The 21,458-nt window shown below is 42.8% G+C and overlaps 1 protein-coding gene across 1 annotated transcript in view; it reads left to right on the forward strand.

Moving 5' to 3' along the window:
• Window positions 1-462: 462 nt before the first annotated feature.
• LOC106001325 (semaphorin-4D-like) overlaps window positions 463-21,458 on the forward strand; it is a gene marked incomplete at its 3' end in the record, with an annotated part of 38,907 nt that continues 17,911 nt past the window's right edge. The window contains exons 1-14 of the mRNA XM_013036435.1: window positions 463-562; window positions 2,065-2,210; window positions 3,659-3,721; window positions 5,387-5,485; window positions 8,180-8,273; window positions 10,005-10,118; window positions 11,082-11,233; window positions 13,508-13,683; window positions 13,767-13,920; window positions 14,921-15,143; window positions 16,015-16,130; window positions 19,654-19,826; window positions 19,899-19,942; window positions 21,042-21,205. Of these exons, the coding sequence (XP_012891889.1) occupies window positions 463-562; window positions 2,065-2,210; window positions 3,659-3,721; window positions 5,387-5,485; window positions 8,180-8,273; window positions 10,005-10,118; window positions 11,082-11,233; window positions 13,508-13,683; window positions 13,767-13,920; window positions 14,921-15,143; window positions 16,015-16,130; window positions 19,654-19,826; window positions 19,899-19,942; window positions 21,042-21,205 (1,818 nt within the window). The remainder of the gene's footprint in view (window positions 563-2,064; window positions 2,211-3,658; window positions 3,722-5,386; window positions 5,486-8,179; window positions 8,274-10,004; window positions 10,119-11,081; window positions 11,234-13,507; window positions 13,684-13,766; window positions 13,921-14,920; window positions 15,144-16,014; window positions 16,131-19,653; window positions 19,827-19,898; window positions 19,943-21,041; window positions 21,206-21,458) is intronic.

A 21,458-nucleotide genomic window follows, 5' to 3' on the forward strand; every position in this document is an offset into this window, starting at 1 on the left:
TAAATTTGACCTATGTTGGTTGACTGGATTGTGGGAAAATGTTAAGTAAGTCTTGGGGCTCTGATAGTGTCCTCTGTCTATGTGAAGCTGTCCCATGAGCCTCTCTCCAACATTATCTCCTTCTCATTAGATGGCATTAGAGATGGCAGAGGAGAGCTTAGGGGATATTGAGAAACTGGAATGGTATGTTGCCTTATGTCTGATGCATCACCTTGCTTTTCCTTTTTCCTTCCTTTCTTCTACAGGCCATGGGGAATCATAACTGGCTTTGTATGGCCAAGCAGTGAGAGTGGCTTCTCACCTGGCTAGCAAGTAGGTGTGAGTGCTTAGGGACCTTGTTGCTTGTCAGCTCCAAACAGACATGCCAGCCCTGTGGCTCTGAGCAGCATTGCTGCTGACACGCCTCCTCACATAGCGTCCTACTGTCCATGACTGCCATGTGAAGGCCCATCACAGTTGAAGATGCGCAGCCCCATTGTGGGGCTGCTCACAGTCCTAATAGTGGTGTATTGGAAGGTTGTGGCATTTGCACCCAAACCACAAATTTCCTGGGAGCATGGAGGTGAGGACCGTGACTGTGTAAATGCTGGTGGCATTAGGTTTGGGAGGTGCAGAATATATAAGGACATTGGGTAGATGGATGGACACCAAGCATTTGATCTGCCAGTTTCTCTCCACTTGGAGTTTTTGTGATCAGCTAGTCCATGCAGCTGTTCATAGAGATGCTTTGGTGACTGGAACTATTCTGTAAGATTTGCTGAGGCCACTGATTTGGTTTCTGAATTGGGAATCCCTGAAGGAAAACTTCAGACTTAATCATCCATAATGGCTGAGGCACTGCCCAATAAAGATGCTTACTTCATACAGGCAGTAAACTTAGTTTGTGACAGTTATGCATGTTTTCAGCTTGATAGTCTCACCTGTGGTTATTTTCTCTCCTGGTATCTGTGTTTTGGCCCTGAGGTCTCTGGCTTAGGGGATAGAAAAAAGTATGCTAGGTACTGAGCAAGGGGCTAACTTTAGGATGGGCCCAAAGAGTCCCAGGACATCATGTCCCTTAGGGCCAGAATCTTTATGTTATGTGTACCTCCTACACTGGTACATTAGGGTAGTGAGATTTAGTCCCTGGTTTTTCCTTTTGTTTGTTGTTTTGCATTTGCATAGATCACTGGGCATCTTCAGTGTGCTGCTGGGCACTCTGAGCAATGTTGGGATTTCAGTGAAATGCTATTCATGCTCTTAAGGGCATGAATTATATAACAAATATAGAACAATCAATTGAGCTATAGCTCTGAACAAGTAAGTCTCGGCTTTGGAGAACAGACATTTGGGGTTAGGCTTCCAGTGTGACACTGGTCATAAGTGGCATTTCAGACAGAGGGAACAACATGTGTAAGAAGTAACAAGAGTAAAGAGCTCAAGACACTTCCTGGACTCATAATTTTTCAACCAAATAGACACTTGGTTATAAATATATGGGAGCCAAGATTGATGACAAGGCAGTAGGAAAGATGAAATAACTTTCAAAAAATAGTTCAGCTGGGCATGGTGACACACACTTTAAATTTAGCTATTGGAAGGTGGAGGTAAGAAAGTTGCAAGCAGCTACTTTGCATCAGAGCTATGAAACTTGGCACTTGTGTGAGAATTAAGTATGCCTCACAAATACAAAAAATACCATAAATGATTTTGTTCTTTCTAGACCTATTATCTGGATAACTAAGACACATAGATGAGATAGACAAGTAAATAAAAATGTCTGGCCTGGAAACTACTACTTGGAAATTACTGCATAGAGAGCTTGACAAGAAGGGTGGTCAGGTAAACAGCCTTGGATCTCACACACAGTAGCTGCAGAGCCTGGCTGAGAGGCGACTGCTCACTCACATTTGGCAGTTGCAATGCAGGACTGTTCTTGAGGTCTCCTGTGTCCCTACCCTATACAACCTGTATTTCATACTCACTCTAGCCAAGTGAGGCACTCAGGATTTGTCCAGGCTTGAAAATGACTTTGTGGTTCTGCCTTCCCTTCCTGCCTGTAACATTTCCCTTTACCTCCTACAGAGGTAGAGCTTGGGAGGTTTCATGAACCAGGCATCTATAACTACTCAGTCCTGTTGCTAAGCGAGGACCAGAATACACTGTATGTAGGTGCCCGGGAGGCCATCTTCTCAGTGAGTGCACTGAACATCTCTAAGAAAAAGCATGAGGTAGGTCATTAGCCCTCTTCCAGGAGCTGTACAGCTGTGCTACATTATGAAGCCTCTTTCTCAAGAACTCCCTTACTTCCCTGTCTTTATGCAATATCATCTTTGGGTGTTCACAGGAAACTCACAGAGCCCCTTAAGCCAAGTGTGTGTGTGTATACACATGAATGTGTGTGTGCATGCACACGCGCATATGTGTGTGTGTGTGTGTAAGTGCTGGTATTGTGACTTCAATTCAGAGCCTGGGTACTGTTCCATGGCTTTTTTTGTTTAAAACGGGCATTCTACCATTTAAACTATAACTCTACTTCTGGCTTTTTGTTGGTTAGTTAGAGGTAAGAGTCTCGTGGATTTTGCTACCCTTGAACTTTGCTCCTTAGATCTCAGCCTCCTGATTAGCTAGGAGTGAGTCACCAGCACCAGCATGCTGGGCAAGTGCCCACCACTGAGTGGTACTGCCTTTTGCCCTGTACTGCTTTCTGTCCTTTAGTGGCTTTGGAGAGTGGGCCCCTGATGCTCCTGATGCTACATCTAGGATACTTTAAGAATGGCACTGAGCTGACAGTGCTATTAAAACTGTACCAGCTGCTGATGACACAAATGTCAGGAATTGTAATTATATCATCCTTTGATGGAGTTGGCCAGAAGGCTCCTTTCAATCAACACTTACTACTTGTAAGCATTAACATTCCTTACACCTATAAAGTGTACATTGATCAAATGTAGGTGTTTCTACCTAGATTTCCAGGTTAATTGATTTTAGTTATTGCTCATGACAGAGAACATGCAGTACTTGTCCTTCATGTCTGGTTGTTGACTTGCACCATGATGCCAGCTCCTATAACTTTGACAAAGTAGCAAAATACAACCCACAAAAGCCCCCAGCTTTCTATATACTAACAATGAGGAGATAGAGTGGGACATTAGAAAAACAATTCTGTTTGCAGTAGCCTCAAAAAATAAAATTGTCTAGGAATAAGCCTAACTCAGGAAATAAAGGACCTCTACAATGAAAACTAAAACCTTGAAGAAAGAAATTAAAGACATGAAGAAGTAGAAAGAGCTTCCATATTCCTGTGGCCATACTGACAAAGGCAATTTACAAACTCAATGCAATACCCATCAAAATTCAAATATTATTCTTCACTGAGATAGAAGAAACAACCCAAAAAATTCATATGGAACCACAAAAGACCCCAAATCACAGAAGCAATACTGTGTAAAAAAGCAATGCTGGAGGTACTCCAGATTTCTGACTTTACCACAGAATAATAGTTATAAAATAGCTTGAAAATGTCAGAAAAATAGGCCTAAAGACCAATGGAACACATTAAGAGACCCAGAAATAGTGGTTCTAAGAATGGCATCGAGCCATCTACTATTTGACAAAGGCACCAGAAATTTATGTTGGAGCTAAGCTTTTTAATCTCTCATTTGTTCCTCCCTCACACGTATATTGGATGGTGTCAGAAGAGACAAAAGCAAAATGTGTAGAAAAGGGAAAGTCAAAAGATGTAAGTACTTTTGTCAGTTACAAAACCCCACAAGTGTTCCTTAGTTGTCTAATCTCACCAATGCTAAATGTGGCCAGACATGATGCAGGGTTGAGTTGTCTCTGTACATTTTTTAGATTATCACAGAGTCTCAAGGAGCTCCTTCCTTTTTCCGATGATGGGGATGGGCACTCTTACAGCAGGTACACAAGGGACACTCAAGGAATGTAGTCCAATATGAACTGGATTTATCATAATTCCTGGGATTTGACTGGAAAAAAGCAATGATTTCTGGTATCTGTTGGTATATAGTATAAAATTTAGGATGCCTGGTGCTCCCTGTAGCCTGAAGCCTGGGTCTTACAAGAAAGGATACGGGAATGCTGGGAAGGAGCCCCTAGGCTCTTCAGCATGGTGACACTCAGGGACCACTAGGAGAGTGTTCCTTCCCTCAGGAGCACTACTATTCATTGAAGCACTGCATCATTACCCACCCCCCCACCCCCCACGCCCACGGTGCCCCACAGGCATACAGGTTCTCTGAGGGATCCCAATCATTCCTGATCATTGTATTCCTAACAGCTGAGTCACAGCTCATTTCAGCAGTTGTTAGCTAATCACAAAACAAATATTTTTTATAACTCTTTCCAAATTTTTTTTCTGAACTTTTTCAGGATAGTGATGTGTTTTTACCAAAGCATTGACTCTTAACCCAGTGTTCCTGAGGAAATGAAAGGACAAGAGGCACTCTAATGAAAGAAATACACATTCCAGGTTCCTCGAGAGTGGAGCGAGGCCAAGGGCTGGTGGCTCACGTCTGTACACTCACTGCTTAGTAAACTGAGACCTAAGGATTTGGGTCTGAAGCCAGCCCAAAAGACTTGAAAGACTCTTACCACTAGTTAACCAATCAAAAGTTTGAAGTGGAAGTATGGCTTAAATGGTAGAGTACAGTCTGGAGGAAAGAAAACAAAGCTAAGCAAGAACATGAAGCCCTGAATTCAAGCCCCAGTACTGCCCCTGTCAAAGTACATTCATAAAAATAGAATGGTACAAAAGGGTGACAGTCAATATAAACTCTCCTGGTTTGAGATAATTTCATATTTCAACAATATGTTTCAAATACTGTTTACTCTCAAATAGTGAATGGGTTCCTGAATCATACCTTCATTTTTCTGCTGGGGCCTTTATGATATACCACTATGATACCTCTTCACATTTAGCTTATTTCTTTAGCTGGGACCTGGCCCAGTAGAAACAAAATACTCTTTGTGGTTCTGTGTGTGAGGAGTGAACTATGGTGTCCTCTGGAAGGCAGAAGCACTTTCTGTGCAGTATATGTTGATTTGGAAACAAAAGGAATGATCTCTATTTATGAGAATATTGTAGTATTTCCAGTGCAGGTTGGGGTTAAGCTGTTGCTGTTTAAGCCAAGTTTTTACCACATAATACTTAGTGAGCAGACTGAAATTATGTTCCTTTTATTTGAAAAACTTGTGGACATCGCAAAGATAAAATTGTGAAGCTCAGCTTAAGATTTAGGTATACATGGGTTTGGCTGGGATATTAGACACTGTTCTACTATGTGAAGAGGTCAGGAGGTGGGGTGAAATGGCACAGTGGAACTTCACAATGTGGACATAGAAGGTGCATCAATAGCTAGCTGTTGCTGGTGTTTCTTCACAGACAGAGTGCCTTAACTACATCCGGGTGCTGCAGCCCCTCAGTGCCAGCTCTCTCTACGTATGTGGCACCAATGCATTCAAACCCATCTGTGACCACCTGGTAAGTCCACAGACTCTCTCCATTATCAATCTTTCTCACAGCAGCCTGCACAGTGGCTAAAAGAGAGTAGAGGCCTATGAAGACGTAAAATAAACCACACCACAAAAACCACTAGGCTTTTCTCAGATTGTCCATGTGAGGGCTGGGGCAGCTTGTAAGTGGAAAGCCTGGCATAAGATGTGGCTTAGATGTCTCTGGCATAGAATGTGTCTTGAGGCAGGACTCAGAACCATATGACCCCTTTGAGCTTTGGTGTCCTGGCAAAGGGCATGGCTTGAAGCAGGGCTCAGGATACCAGGATCCTTGGCACCAGTTGAGGGACATTCTAAGAAGTATGCTATATCTTTTGTGGTGTGACCTGTGTGATCTGGCTGTGGTGTAGTCTGCTCTGGGTAGTATGTTTGCTTGGTCAGTGCATTGACAGGTCTTAGGATGTTACCATTCATTGTCTGACCTTGCCCATTTGACTGGCTCTCCTAAGTACACACACCTTATCAATAGGGAAAAGTAAGGTACATTCCATCCTTCCAAGAGTCATATCCTTGATTGCTGTGGCATCTGGTACCAACTATTCTGTTAAGGTAAGGAGAGGCCTTCTTCTCACTAACCATTAGATGGAGTGGAAAGGTTATTTAGACTGTTGCCTCTAATTCTTTCAGGACAGATCCTTGTTTTTTATTTTGTTGTGGAAATACTGTACAGAGGGGTTACAATTACATGAGCAAGGTAATGAGTAAATTTCTTATCAATCATTGTTGCCTCCTCCCTTGTTTCCCCTTACCATCCCTTCCCATCTCCCTCCCCCTCCCCAGTTACTCTCCCCCCCATGACAGATACTTTTTATTAACGTAATCACAGGAGCAATTTGATAATAATCACCAACAAAAGTAGGAGGGGCATGTGAGGACTGGAAATGAAACACATTTTCTAGTAAGCAACCTTGGATTGAATAAGGACTTGGCAAATATGAAACATGTTATATAATATTTCCTAATGTGCTAGGGATAGTTCCAGGGCCCCTGGTGTATGCTTGAAACCTCAGAGACTACCAAACCTTACACAGATGACCAAGAGGGCTAAGTAGCTAGATCATATAGCACAGGTATAAAGAACAAAGGGTTTATTTATGTTCTATACAGAGCAGAGCAGGATGATAGGAGATCATCAAACTACTCAGAACCTTCTTCATTTAGCTGCAAGTGACTGAAACCATGGTTGGGGGACTACATGAAAAGCTTGTTTGCTATTAATTGAAGTTTTTATAAACATATCCTGAATTGTAGCTCAGTGGTATAGCACTTGCCTATTATGCAAGAGACTCTGAGTTTCATCTGTAGCACTGCAAAACAAAGAAACAAAAAATCAGCCCAATCCTAGGTCAAAGCCATGACATGGTAAGCCAGGCACTGGTGGCTCATGATTCTAGCTACTCAGAAGGCTGAGCTATGAGGATCGTGGTTCAAAGCCACCCTAGGCAGGAAAATCTCTGAGACTCTCACCTCTAATCACCAGAATTGAAAGTAGAGCTGTGGCTTAAAGTAGTAGAGTGCTAACCTTGAGCAAAAGAGTTTAGGGACAGGGCCCAGGCCCTGAGTTCAAGACCTTCAAGAGAAAAAGAAAAATAAAGACAAATGATGATAAAATATGGACACATTACAAATTCACTGAGGTAGCTAGGCTTGGAGTTTCATGGCTAGATGTTGTGGTCAATGCCTATAATCGTAGCATTTAGGAAAATGGGACGGCATTCAGGAAACTAGAGGATCATGAGTTCTAGATCAGTCAGCATGGGCTATGTAGAGAGATCCTGTCTCAAACAACAAAAATCAAAAAAGAAATTCACATAGGAAACCTGGTGCTTATGGTGAGATCCATAGTGTAAGTCTACTTGGCTGTGTATACATACTCTGATGCTAGCTTCTAAAGTTGATACAGGGTAGGAGATGTTTGTAGGATATAAAGACCTTTATTCCTTGAAAACAAATACTTCTTTTTTATGTGCAAGAATAACAAAAAGAAATTTACTGGAAACATTTGTTAAAGCATTTTCAAGGAAGAATATACCTTGTTCATCATTTGTAGACATAATACCCAGTTTATCATTGTCATTTCATTTACATGAGAGTTTTCTGATTATTTCTGTACTCGGATTTGTCTACTTTATTCCTTACATAGCTTTGGGTTTCCTGTCAGAGAGAGATTATTACAAGATTGAAGTCCCAGTTTGTACTTTCTTTTAGTGGAGCTTGAATTTGCTTTGAGTTTTGAGTCCATGGATCTACTTGGCATATGCCTCATTGGATAGAGGGAGGAAGGGATCCTGCTTTTGTATTTAGTGTTTCATTTAGTGCTGACTGTTCTTTGAATACTGTGGCCCTCTTTGTGTTTATTTTATACATGGCTGTCATCACCTGATGAACATTTCTTATATTTGATTCTCCCTGGCCTCCTAACAGCCCAAGAGCCACCCACATTTGTCCCCATTTTCCAGATGAGAAGTCTGAGTCTCTGAGATCATGCATAGCTGTGGTATACAAATTGAGCTGTGTAATATGCAGCATTTCCCCAAGATCAGCATCCCTATGCTCAAGCCTGCTGGTCTTAAAACATTAAAGAACTGTAAAATGTCAAAAAGGCATATTATCACAATAAGTCAGACACTTTATAAGGCCTTTTCTCTTTATTCCATTGTAGAACTTAACATCCTTTAAGTTTCAAAGGAAAAATGAAAATGGCAGAGGAAGGTGTCCCTTTGATCCTGAGCACAGCTACACATCTGTCATGGTTGGTGAGTCCTGCCATTTAGGCTCTCTTGACCTCAGAGGTTATTATCAACTGTTGTGTCCCTGTACAGGACACTCAAAACCATTTCTTTCCATAGTACTATTTTCTTTTTTAAAATTTAATTTTATTGTCAATGTGATGCACAGAGGGGTTATACTTACTTACATAAGGTAGTGAGTACGTTCCTTGTCAAATATTGTTACCCTCTTCATTTTTCTCCCACTTTCCCTTCCCCCAGTTCCCTCCACCAAGTTGTAAAGTTCATTTTCAACATGTTGTCTTATGAATATCACTATTGCATTGGTTTGCCCTTTGTACTTTGTCTCATCATTTTATTGTTCCTCTTCCCTTCCCTAATTCAGATAAATTTATAAACAATACACAGAGTACCAAAATCAAATACAGTGACAACAAAAGATAAACCATAGAGAAAAAAAAGAAAAAACACAAGAAAAAAGAAATAACTTCACATAGTACATTAAAAACAATAACAGCAAAGAAAAACCTCTTGTTTCCATATTTGGGAGTTCATTTCGCTTAGCATTATTTTATATGGTCATATGTACATAATTATTGAGCTGTTGTGATCCTTTTCTAGGACTATCATAGAAATATACTAATTATTACAAATGAGGGAACCATGGATCCTATGTTTCTTTGGGTTTGGCTTACTTAATATGATTTTTTCAAGTCTTTGCATTTCTTTACAAATGGGATGATGCCATTCTTTCTGATGGAAGCATAGAATTCCATTGTGTGTGTGTGTGTGTGTGTGTGTGTGTGTGTGTATCACATTTTCTTGATCCATTCTACTGAGAGGCATCTGGGTTAGTTCCATATCTTAGCTTTGTTAAATAATACTGCAATGAACATGGTTGTGCTGGTAGCTTTATTATTGCATTGTTTGTGGTCATTCTCTAGCTTTGTTGTAACATCACCTGCCCTTACAGAAAGAATATGTCTCTGGGCACAGAATTCTTAGGAAGAATTTTAAATTCATCCCTTAAAAAGACCAACTGCCACTATAGTATCATAGTACTTTATATCCATTGTTAGTACACAGCATTCAGATGTTTCTGTTTGTGAAAAAATTTTACCACAAATCTATGTCCTACCAATAATGGTGTCAGAAATCTTCAGCATGAGTTTTGACCCTAATGGATAGTTACTTCTGTGCCCAACCCATCCTTAGTTATATCAACTATATAAAATTTTGAAGGTGTACTCTACACCCGTCCAGTCTTCACCTTAGTTCAGTGTTCATTGAATTACATCAGATATTCATCAGCTAATAAAATAGAGACTTGATATGAGACAATCGTGCTTTCATGCAGGATGCTGTAAGTATGTTGAACATGTTTATAGCAGTTGAGATGAGCTATGTTGTCTACATTGAGTAGAAGGTGAATTAAATTGTTTCAACTTACAGTGTTTTCAACTTAGGATGGTTTTATGAGAATACAGCCCATGATAAATTATGTTCACTGTCATTTTACCAGATGTGGGAGTTCTTACTTGCATTATTAATGCCTTTTATCTCATAAAATGCAAATCATCTACAATAATTCCAAAGAAAAGACACATATGGAGGAAGAAGTAGCATTCCAGAAGTAGGGCAACTGTCTTTTCTCTCCTAAAGACTTAATTTGGTTAAAAAGAATCATTTTTTGTGCTACCACAGAGGTACTGACCTGATTCCCTTTCCTTTCTCCTCTCTACTGCTGAGTTGCTTCAGATGGACAGCTTTATTCTGGGACAACAAGGAATTTCTTGGGAAGCCAACATACAATCTCAACGAATTTTTCCCAGAACCCTCTGCGGACAGAGTATGCCATCCCATGGCTGTATGGTAATGTGTTATTGACACCAGATCGCTTCCTCTAAGCATCCCAAACCAAGATATTTCTGAACTGTCATCTGCCCCTGGACAATGAGGACAGTAGAACTGGCCATGGTTACTGCCAGAGTCCAAGGAACCGGTTCCTGTTTAGTTTTCTCTCTACTAAAAAAGCGCCATTTCTAGACTGCTTTTGTCTCCCACTCTGAGAATGGATTGGGAATACTTTTGTAAAATTGACACTCTGATGGGAAATGGAGAAATTTTGTCCCATCGAGATGTGGTATCATTTTAGCATGACATTAAAGGTGCAGCCTCTGTGCTAAACCCCCAGGGCCTGCTCAGGTGGGTTCAGGATACCTTACTGTCTCCAGATAATCCCAGGCTGTTGACTGACTTTGAAGTACCAGTGGAAGGAGGGTATTGGCTAGGCTTTTCTTCAATGTTCTGGCAAGCAGGACCCAGGGCATCTTTGAAGCCTCTTGGTCTATTGGCAGATTTATGGCTTGATATGTAGAGATAGCCAGCTTTCTGTCAGAGTGGGTTAGCCGAGGGTCTCAGTCTTAGTGTATCTGCTTGTGGTGGGTAGAGTTAATTAATTTTGTCACTTCTTTAAGTCAAGAGCTGGTCTTTTTGGCAACTGAAAGACTCCACTCGGCTTTTGGGCTTGTCTTGGGAAGATATGCTTGCTGCAGGACCACCGAAGGGTAGTATCTGAGTCTGAAGAGAGTGTGGCAGATGGCATAGCACTGTCCTGACTCAACACGAGTTTGTTTACCAAATGGCACACACACACACACACACACACACACACACACACACACACACACACACACACTCACTCACTCACTCCAAATGTGCTTACAGAGATGGCCCAGATCCCAAAACTGCACCACTGATTGACCATGACATCATTAGGAGCAGATAGTAACACAGCTCTGTGTGCAGAGATAATCCTGTGTTGTCTCTCTGCAGAGCCTAGCTTTGTCTATGCTGATGTGTTCAAAAAAACCCAAGACAGTCCTGAGGGTGAAGATGACAAGGTCTGCTTCTTCTTCACAGAAGTATCTATGGAATATGAGTTTATTTCCAAGTTAAAGATACCCTGCATCGCAAGAGTGTGCAAGGTGAGCACTACCCTGCCCACACTTAGCTTCTGCTCCCTAGGAGCAGACCTGGAAATGCACATTTCCTTGTGACCCTACCTTCTTGCCACAAATGTCATTGTTAAGGGTCCTGGCATGTACTAGGCTTCTGTTTTCAGACACTCTACTGGTGTCTATGAGGGCTAAGAGGGCATTGGCACCCAGCATGCAACCAATCAGCTTGTGGTTCTCAGACCTCCATAGCAAAAGTCACAAATGGATAAAAGTGACAAAGTGACAAATGGAATGCTACTGTTCAGAGCTCTTAGCTAACTACTAGTGAACTGTAAACCAATGCCTGAGTTGAGGAGCAAGAACTACATTAAAGTATTTCTTACACGCAAAGCTTGAAGATGTGGGGAGTTTGTAGGGATAGGGAAGGGTGCAGATAATTATTTTAAAAGGAAATGCTTGGCATATAACTTAAGTCATGAAAACTCAAAGTGAATGGCTGTCACTTTTAGGAAATATAACAACAGGATCCCACCCATGTCTGCCTTACTCTTCATCTTACAGAGCTGAGTACCATGAGCGTCCAGGCCAGGCTGGTATATGGTGATTGTATGGTAAATGGCCAGGACTCTCTGTAGGTATGAAGTACTCTTAACAGCAGCACTGGCGAGAGGAACCTGGTGCTCCTACTCTCCAGCCCACCGTCAGATCGATTGGTAATTGGCAGGACATAGAAGCCACACTACTTCGTGACCCTGATCTCATCCTAGAATAAGTGGTTTCAAAAGCATCCTTGAACAAGATCCCTCAGGATCTATTGTAAACTGCCTCTACTTTTTCCTCCCCACCAAAATTAATCTCATGGGCTCTGAAAGTGTAAGATGACTTCTGCTGTCCCCTCAGAGTCCTTATCCTGAACTTGTTCTCACTACTGGACTGAGGCCAACTTGAGTATACCCTCAGTCCCTGCCACCCTGTGCACACAGACCCTTCCACTGCTCCACAGGACCTGAGGAGCAGGAGACAAATGACCACAGACATACTGGAAATTTACTTTGCAAAACAGCAGAAAGACAGTAAAAGCCTCATAAAAATCATTTGTCCTCCTGTGATCACACAACAGTGATAGAATAGGGTGAGATTTTCATTGTGTACGAAATACACAAGGTCCTTTTCTTCTGTGCCAGTCTCAAGGCTGGAACACAGGGCCTGGGTACAGTCCCTGAGTTTTTTGTGCTCAAGGCTACTATGCTCAAGACTCTACCATTTGAGCCATAGCTCCACTTCCAGATTTTTGGTAGTTAGTTGAAGATAAGAGTCTCATAGACTGTCTAGCCTGGGCTGGCTTCAAACCAACATCCTGAGGTCTCAGCCTTTTGAGTAGCTAGGATTACAGTAGTAAGCCATTGGTGCCTGGATAACAAGGATCTTCTATCTCATATTTTACTGCATGTCTATTTCCTACTTTTGGTTCAGTGATGCTCCTGACCCATGGGATGTTCATTCTAAGACCCTCAGAAAATTCCTGAAACCACAGACAGTACTGACCCTATATATGCTGCTTTTTCTATACATACATACCTATGGTAAAGTTTAATGTATAAATTAGACATCATAAGATGTCAGAAATAATAACTAATGGTAAAAAGAACAATGATGAAAATATATTGTAATAAGATTCATGTGAATGTGGTTTCTTACTCCAAAAGGTAAAAACAAATAGTAATAGACTGTGACTGACCACAGATAACCACAGGAAAGTAACCATGAACAAGAGGGATCAATACATTCTCTCTGGAACATAAATTCATGTGAGTTCAAGTTGTCTCTTAGTCATCAACTAGTGGTATCATGGGACAAGCTAGTAGGTGGAAACACTTTCACCATAAGTCAGCAAGTGCAATGGAAATATAAGCTTGGATCTCTCAAAGAAGGTCATCCACAGATTTCATAGTCTTCAGGGCAGGAGGCCACCTACTTCTTACTAGGCTTTTGCCTAGTGGCCAAGGGCCAGTCCAGATCAAAACTAATGCTAGTGCTTAGTGGTACACAGTGGATGTGGTTGTTTTAGCTGTCATCAGTAAGTTCTAAGGGATAACATCAGAGTTACGTGTTTTGCTTAACTTTGATCCAGAGTCTGATCAGAGCCATCATAGAAGTAACTACTTTCCTTTCACTCAGAGAGATTGTCGAGTAGGCCTCGCCTGGCACTGGCAAGAGCCGGTGGGCACTGCACCCTGCTTGCACACCACTACTTGTGGAGTCATGTTGGCTCCCTCACATGTCTTGTCTCTGAGGTTTCAGGGGGACAAGGGTGGCCTGAGGATCTTGAAAAAAAAGTGGACCTCCTTCCTGAAAGCCAAGCTTATTTGCTCCTGGACAGACGTGCACTACATCTTCAACATATTGCAAGATGTCTTTGTGCTACGGACCCCAGGCCTTAAAGAGCCTATATTTTATGGACTCTTTACTTTGAAGCTGTAAGTGCCCTTGGTGGGTGGGGTATATGCCCTTTTCATGGCCTGCTGCTCTGTGGGCACTCATTGTGGCCTGCCCTTTTCAGGGACAACACAGAGCTGTCTGCTGTCTGCGCCTACACACTGTCCATGGTAGAGGCAGTCTTCACACATGGGAAGTACATGCAGAGCACCACAATGAAATCCCATACCAAATGGATGAGCTACAATGGCCCTTTGCCTACTCCAAGGCCAGGAATGGTGAGAGGCATGGGGCCTTCTGGAGAGGGTCATGCTTCTCATTCAAGGTTCTAGGCTCAGAGGGTGAAACTTGACATAGTGTTCCCTGTAGGGGTGGTGCCTGGCCACAGGGTTTCTATCTACACAAGAAATGTCCACCTGGCCTGAAAGCTGAAACATGCAGCTGGCCCTTCTCCTGTTCATTCTGCACTGGGTCTGTCCAAATAGAATATGCTAATGACACACTACTTGTGAAATTAATGTTGCATAATATAATTAAGGATTAACTCCCATAGAAAAACACACTATTTCTCCACAGAAACTTCTACAGTGTCATGTACTATCCTGACCACTACTCAATAGGAGTCACAACTTTTCCAACTAAAAATAGTAAATTTTAGGTAAAAAAGAAAAAACATCTAGACTGTCTTAGGTATCCAATTATTGTTACCCACATGGTGTTTGTCTTTCAAAGGGGCCCTGACCTGGTCCATGTGACAATTCCCAGGACCAGTTCTCTCTAGGTGTCTGGCCCTGACTCCATCACCAGCCCTTCTGTGTAGACTGGTTCCACCAAAACATGCTTTCTTGTGCTAATGAATTCTGGTTTACATATACCAGGAAGCTGATATCAAAAACTCATTTTCTACTTTCATCTTTTATGCTGTTTAGAATTGGGCTGTTTTTCAACCCAGTACGTAGTTTGCTTCTTGCCAAGTGGGAAATCTATCAAATGTGTTTTCAGTTTCAAAAGCCGGATAGTTTTTCATTGATAAATAATTTCTGTCTTGTTTATGGGCAGGCCCAGGTTAATCTCAAAACATAATTGTACCTTGTAGATATGCTGTAGAACTGTCCTCTGATGATTGCAGAAAGACTACTTCAGGTTTCCACAGTCACCCTTCTTTGGAGGCATTCAGTATGTGTCCCCAGTGCTGTACCTTACATAATTCCTGATGCTGTGCTTGGTCAGTGATGGTCAGGCAGGCACATTAACCAGGAAAAAATTTGCCCTCAACAGTGCATCAACGGCAAGGCACGCACAGCCAACTACACCAGCTCTTTGGATTTACCAGACAAAACACTCAATTTCATCAGAGACCACCCTTTGATAAATGACTCAGTAACTCCAATAGGCAACAGGCCCAAGTTAGTCAAAAAAGATGTAAAATATACCCAGATTATGGTGGACAGGATCCGGGCTCTGGACTGGAAAGTCTATGATGTAATGTTTGTCAGCACAGGTAGGTTCTGAGGATTTGATAGTCACACTGTCTCTGTGTTCTTCACTTAATATCCTTTGTAAGTAGATCACAAAGCATCTCCCCTGAGGTTACCCAAGCAGTTTGTGAGAGTGTAAATGGATTTCTGAGACATTACTACACCAGGACTCTGTGACCCTCAGACAGTTGGAGTGCTTGTTAAACTTGCAGGTCCTAGTCTGTGTCTGTGCTGAGCTGCTGCAAAGAAATGCCTGTTGTCACAGGACCCAGATAATATCCAAGGCAGCAGCAGTTATAAGCACCAATCACCCTGGCATTCCTCTGGGCTGGTGGAGTCTTTGTCCCTGTCCCATGGAAACAGCCAGGGACAGATTTGTCCTGACCTGTGGGAGACATACCTCCCCTCATCTGTACATTCTGGAATGAGTATTTCTGGAATTAGGAAAATGGCCTGCAGCTACAGTAGCTGGCAAGCCACTATGTTCACCCTTGGAATATTCCAGCTGACTTTTGTGCCATGTGAGGGTCTGCTTGGGACCTCAGTTTGGTTGAGTCCCTGGAGAACTATTGGTACCCAGAAACCACCTCACAGGGAATCTACCTTCAACTGTTTCAGTATCAACTTTGTTAATGAAGGTTGTTGAGAATCAATCATGGGTCCAGGTTCTCATTCTTTATAAGAAAATCAGAATAAAACCTGCAACTCAAATTTCAATGCTTTATTTTGCCAAGGGCTTTCTTTTCAGTCCTAATACAACTTTTTCCTCTTAGTCTATGAATTTCATTGAGAAAATGACTTGAGAATAGAAAAGGGGGAGTGTTTGCTACTGAAATTGGTGTCTTCAGTGTGTTCCTCTTGGGCTCTCACTCACATGTGGATTTGACTTTGCAGACCAGGGAACCCTGCACAAAGCTGTCACACTTAAAAATGGCATGCACATCATTGAGGAGATAAGGTTTTTCCAGAACTCTGAACCAGTCCAAACACTGCTATTGTCTTCAATGAAGGTTAAGTGGCTCAGTCAGCATGGCTGGAGGGGTGGGGCTGCCTGGCAAGGTGGCTTTGCCTGACTGTGATGTTAGACTGGCCAACCTGGGCTGCCTAGCTCATGTGAGGTGGCCTTTGGACATGCACACAAAGCCATTCTAGCATTATGGAGACAGGCTTTGTCCCATGAATATAGCCTCTTGTGCCCTGAACCTGTGCAATTGCAGACTGTGTTGGTGAGATGTCATGTATGTCCTTATCAATGAAGGAGTACAGAAGAGAAATAATAGGTCATTCTACAGATCCTTGAGGTAACAGATGTTTACTGCCAATGGCCTAGGATTTGGAGACTTGGAGGCTGAGAACTCCAGTACAGGTGCTCAGTTCTGTTCAATAGTCCCAGTTGGTTGTGGATGAGATGTGTAAGAGTAAACCTGCCTCTGCACACCAAGCTTAGCATGTCCTAAGCTTTTCATAGGTTATCAAATTCCTCTCTTTTCAACCTCAAAAGTAGAAGGTTGAATCAGACTTCTGGACTTGGCCTCTGGCTGTAGCATGCCATCCCTTGTCACATGTCTATGTGGCCATGGGAATTGGTACTACTCCATTTTACATCCGAGATGGAGAAATGAGGAACACAGTGCAGGCAGATTCTGACTGCTATATGTGGCTGTGTAACCCTGGGTAGCCAGCTATCTGCTCTTTGTCTCAGTTTCCTCATCATACAATGAGTTTATTTTTTTTAATTTATTTATTTTTTATTTGTGAACATACTGTACAGAGGGGTTACAATTACATGGGCAGGATAATGCGTACATTTATTACCAAGCATTGCAGCCTCCTCCTTTGGTTTACCCTTCACATCCCTTCCCAGCCTCCCCCCTCCCCCCCCCATACAATGAGTTTAAAAGCACATCTTCACTTGGTGACTGCGACTGTTACATGAGTCTTGTGTAGTACAGGATCCATGGAAATTCTGTGGAGAATGGCATCTGACCCTACTGAGATGCCAAAGGGAATACTCTGCCATGTACCACTCAGCCCAGGATACTCCTTCTCATTATTCCCTTCACCAGAGTCCCTGAAGGCCTTATGCACGGGACCCATATTGTGGTCTTCTGCCCTAGGTCACAGTTGTAAGTTGGATCACATTTGTAGTGTCCATTGCTGACCTTGCTACGTGGCCTTTCTCATGTATACCTACCTCATTGTCAAGATCTGGATCTAACAGAACTAGTCTCTGTCTAATGTGCCTCTCTCTATGCCTGAGAATCTCAGGTTTGATTGCAGTGTGCCAGAGCAACCTGTTGGAGGTGGTAAACATTCACGTTGGCCCTGCAGAGGGCTGAATTTCTGGAGCTGGTGCTTGCCCAAGCCACTCTGTAAATAGCCCACAGATGAGTCCCTTTCAGCCCCCATCCACCTTAATGAAGCAGAGCTGACCTGTTAACAGGTATATGTTTATAAATATCCCTTCAGGGTCTTGTTCCCTCCCCATCCACAAAGCACAAGAGCCTGTAGCTGGTTTTCAGTCCCCAGTTCCTCATCTTCCTCCCCTGTCAGACATTGTGGAGTCCATTTGCTCAGCAGTTCTAAAAGGGAAAGAAAAGGAAATCTTAAGTTATCCATGAGTTTTTTGATACTGGGTATCTGTACTAGTTTGCACTCTGGTCTTAAGATGCTAAAGGGGCTGAAAGAATTCAGAAACTTGCAGCATGGCTGTATTAGCCGGTCTTTGCCATCCCTCCCCTTGTCCTCTCTATCCTGGCTTCCAGATAGGAGATGGCTACCCCTCTATGCCCCTCATTAAGGCTGTACATTGCTGCTCACTAGATTACTCTTTTTTGCCTATTTGACAGTGTTGTGGTTTGAACTTACACCTTGTACTTACCAGGCAGATGGGAGCCATTCCCTCAAAGCCCTTTTTTTAACATAGTGTTGCATGTTTGCCAGGGCCAGCCTGGACTTCGTTCTCCTTATTTATGGTTCCTGCATAGCTGGGATGTCACCCCACTTCCAGTTTATTGAGATGCGATCTCACTTGAACTGATTTTGGAAGGTGATCTTCCCAAACTATGCATCCTAAATAGCAGGTGTGACACACTAGGCCTGGCCTTTTCTTTCCAGTGGCTCACACCTGTAATCCTAGATACTCAGGAGGCAGAGATCTGAGGATCACAGTTTAAAGCTAGCCCCAAGTAGGGGCAGGAATAGCTGTCTGATTCTCATCTCCAATTAAGCATCATAAAGCTGGAAGTAAAGCTGTGATGCAAGCGGTAGAGCATTACCCTTGAACAAAAAAGCTCAGGGACAGTGCTCAGGCCCCAGCACTAAATAATGCATACATACATACACATATACATACTTGATTTTGAAATGACTTTATGATTTTGGATTTTCAGGATGGGGTGATGATAGCATGGCCTCGCACAGGGGCATGTCCTGTAGCAGGTAATGCTCGCTGTCCTTGGGAGATGGCTTCCCTCTCACTTCCACGTTTACCCATTGACCCTGTAGGGTATGGCTCATTGTCAAAAAGTGGTTGCATTTGAGCTCCAACCAAGCCAACCAGAAACCACCTTAGGATTTGGGGTGCAGACCTGGGGCCTAGAAGATTGTTCTGTACACTACCTCTGTGGCATACTATGTGAAGCCTTGCTGTTACCACCCCTATCCTGATGGACCTATCCACAGCTAACCCCTATCTTCTACTTCTACCCATTCATTCTCACTGGGTAAATAGATGAGGCTGAGCACCCCAAGACTGCCCAGTGCCACCAGTCTCTGTAGGAGTTGTCCATGCCAACTCATAGGTGTCCCCAGCAAGATCCACTCTGTCTACTCCTAGGAAATGGTTATACACGTCCACAATAAGGTGAATATACCAGGTTGATCTGGAAGGGGTTGATGTCAAAACTGCCCAGGTCTGTTATAAAGAGGTAACTGAGACTAGTTCAAGTCCTGTCTTCTGTTTGTTGTTATCACAGTTTTCATCTTGGGAGAGGAGTTGCTTTCCCTTGTGTATCTGTGCTTACTCAGGCAAATATGTGGCCCTGGGTTTTTGGAAGCCTGCAGCCTGTGAGACTTGAGTTCAAGAGAGGTTCATGAGCTCCAGCCAGATGTTGAACTGATGCTGAATGTACCCTCTAATGGTGAATAAAAGTTGTATGTCATCTGACTTTAAAATACCGACTTGTGTAGACATTTAGGAATCTGATCCTAGAATAGGTATTCTAGGTTGTTAATTGGAAACAAGGTTTTTCAGGCCAAGGACAGAGATGTGATGTGTGCTACCACATTTGTGCTCTTCTTCTGCTGAGTTCATTAGATACAATCAACACTCCTGATCATCGGTATCTGGAAATTCTGCTGGTATCCAGTGGGCTGCTGGAGTGGCCCTGAAGCTAGTGACAGACCAAAGCTAGTGTGCACAATGTCAGAGGAGTTTGCAGCACTTGAAGACACTCCATAGTTGTTCCCATACGTCTGGAGGGGCTTGGAGATCCACCTTATATCTGTTCTGTCTCTGTTTCCTACACACAGACCAGCAAGTTTATCTACGCTGGCTCCAACTCAGGAGTGGTCCAGGTCCCCCTGGCCTTCTGCAGGAATCACAGCAGCTGTGAGGACTCCGTGCTGGCACGGGACCCCTACTGTGTCTGGAGCCCATTGTCAGCTACTTGTGTGGCTCTTCATGAGGCCCAGGACCGCAGCAGGTACTGGCCAGTTACCATGGGCAAACTCTTCAATGAATACACAGTGACTTGTGAGTGTCCTTTGTCTTGCAGGGCTTGGATTCAAGATATGAGCGGTAATGTGTCTTTATGCCTAGGTAAGTGCTCCTCATTGAAATACCACTGCGACAATAGCCAGGCCTCTCTACCATTTTACAGTGTTTTGGGTCTGTCGTGTTTGCTTATCTTGTTTTTCTTTATCCACTCTGAACAAAGGTCTTAAGTCATGTCCTACACCAGTGAGTGACCTTTGTCACTCACTGTTTGAACCTATGTAGGGTATGTGGGTACACTGGAAAGTACTCTCTGTGCCCATCTTTTCTGTTTTGCTTAGCTGGAGCTCATTTAAACTATGACCTGTTAAGAATGGGAAAGAAGCAGCCATTGGGTATGTGTTGAGCAGCTCTGATCCAAAATCCACAAATCAGAAACATGCCAGTGTGAGTGAAAAGTTCCACATTCTAAAATTGTGTTTCACGCACAAAATTATGTTCAAAAAGGTATAAATTTACTCAAGCTCTCTGTATAAGATATACTTGAAACATAAATGGAGTCTATAGTTAGACTCTATAGACAAAATATTATCTCATTATACATCTGTAAATATCTGAACAGATGAGAAATCAAAAAGTTTTCTGATACCAATACCTTTACAAGAGGCATGTATGTCATCGTTATTTCCATTAGTGTGTACCTCTTTGCAGGATCCCATTCCCTGGGACTGATCACTGGGAATGTGTTGTGACCAGAGGCAGGGTGCAATCAGGCCAGGATGTCCCAGCACCAGCCCTCTTCTCCTCTCTGCAGACAGTAGTCTTCAGGTTATGAAAAGTAGAAGAGAAGGGAATTGAATGCAAGATTCCCTGAAGTTGCTAGGAGAGCACTTGACTTTTGACTCAGGGTGCCACTGTTAGACATAGAGCTGGCCAGTGCCTGGTCTCCCCAAGCCTGATGTATTTTCTCCTGGGACGTGCAGTGATGAGGGGGATTTTTGCTATTCAGACTGTCCTTTTTCCTTGTCCTCAGGGTCTGCTTTTATTTGTTTGTGCATGTCTTTATCTTCTCAGTTGTCCTGAAGATTAATTGTATTCAATTATTGAGGCTATTGTGTCGTGTGAGGTATTAACCTATTTTTGAAAACAGTTAGGTATATGAACAGAGTTGTCTATGCAGTGCACATTTATCTTGATGTTCCAGATAAAAGTAAAGTAAGCCTCCAGCAGCATATTCTCAAGCATGGTGAGATGGTAGAACTCAAATGTTCCTTAAAGTCCCACCTGGCCCAGGTGGTGTGGAAGTTCCAGAATCGTGTGTTGAAGACCAAGAAGCATAAGTACATTCTTGTGGACAACAAAAACTTGGTTATCTTCAAACTGTCCTCATTCCTTATGTATGTTCAAGACAATTGTTCTAAATGGCTTGTTATCAGTGCAGATTTAATTTATGCGTATTTCCAATAAAGGTCACATATTAGATTGTTTAAAAAACAAAGGCAGGGGCTGGGAAGGTGGCTCGGTGGTAGAGTGCTTGCCTTGCATGCCTGAGGCCCTGGGTTCGATTCCTCAGCACCACATAAGCAAAAAGAAAAAAGCCAGAAGTGGCGCTGTGGCTCAA

Source organism: Dipodomys ordii, unplaced genomic scaffold, assembly GCF_000151885.1.
Source record: "Dipodomys ordii isolate 6190 unplaced genomic scaffold, Dord_2.0 Scaffold286, whole genome shotgun sequence".
In the NCBI taxonomy this organism is placed as follows: domain Eukaryota; kingdom Metazoa; phylum Chordata; class Mammalia; order Rodentia; family Heteromyidae; genus Dipodomys; species Dipodomys ordii.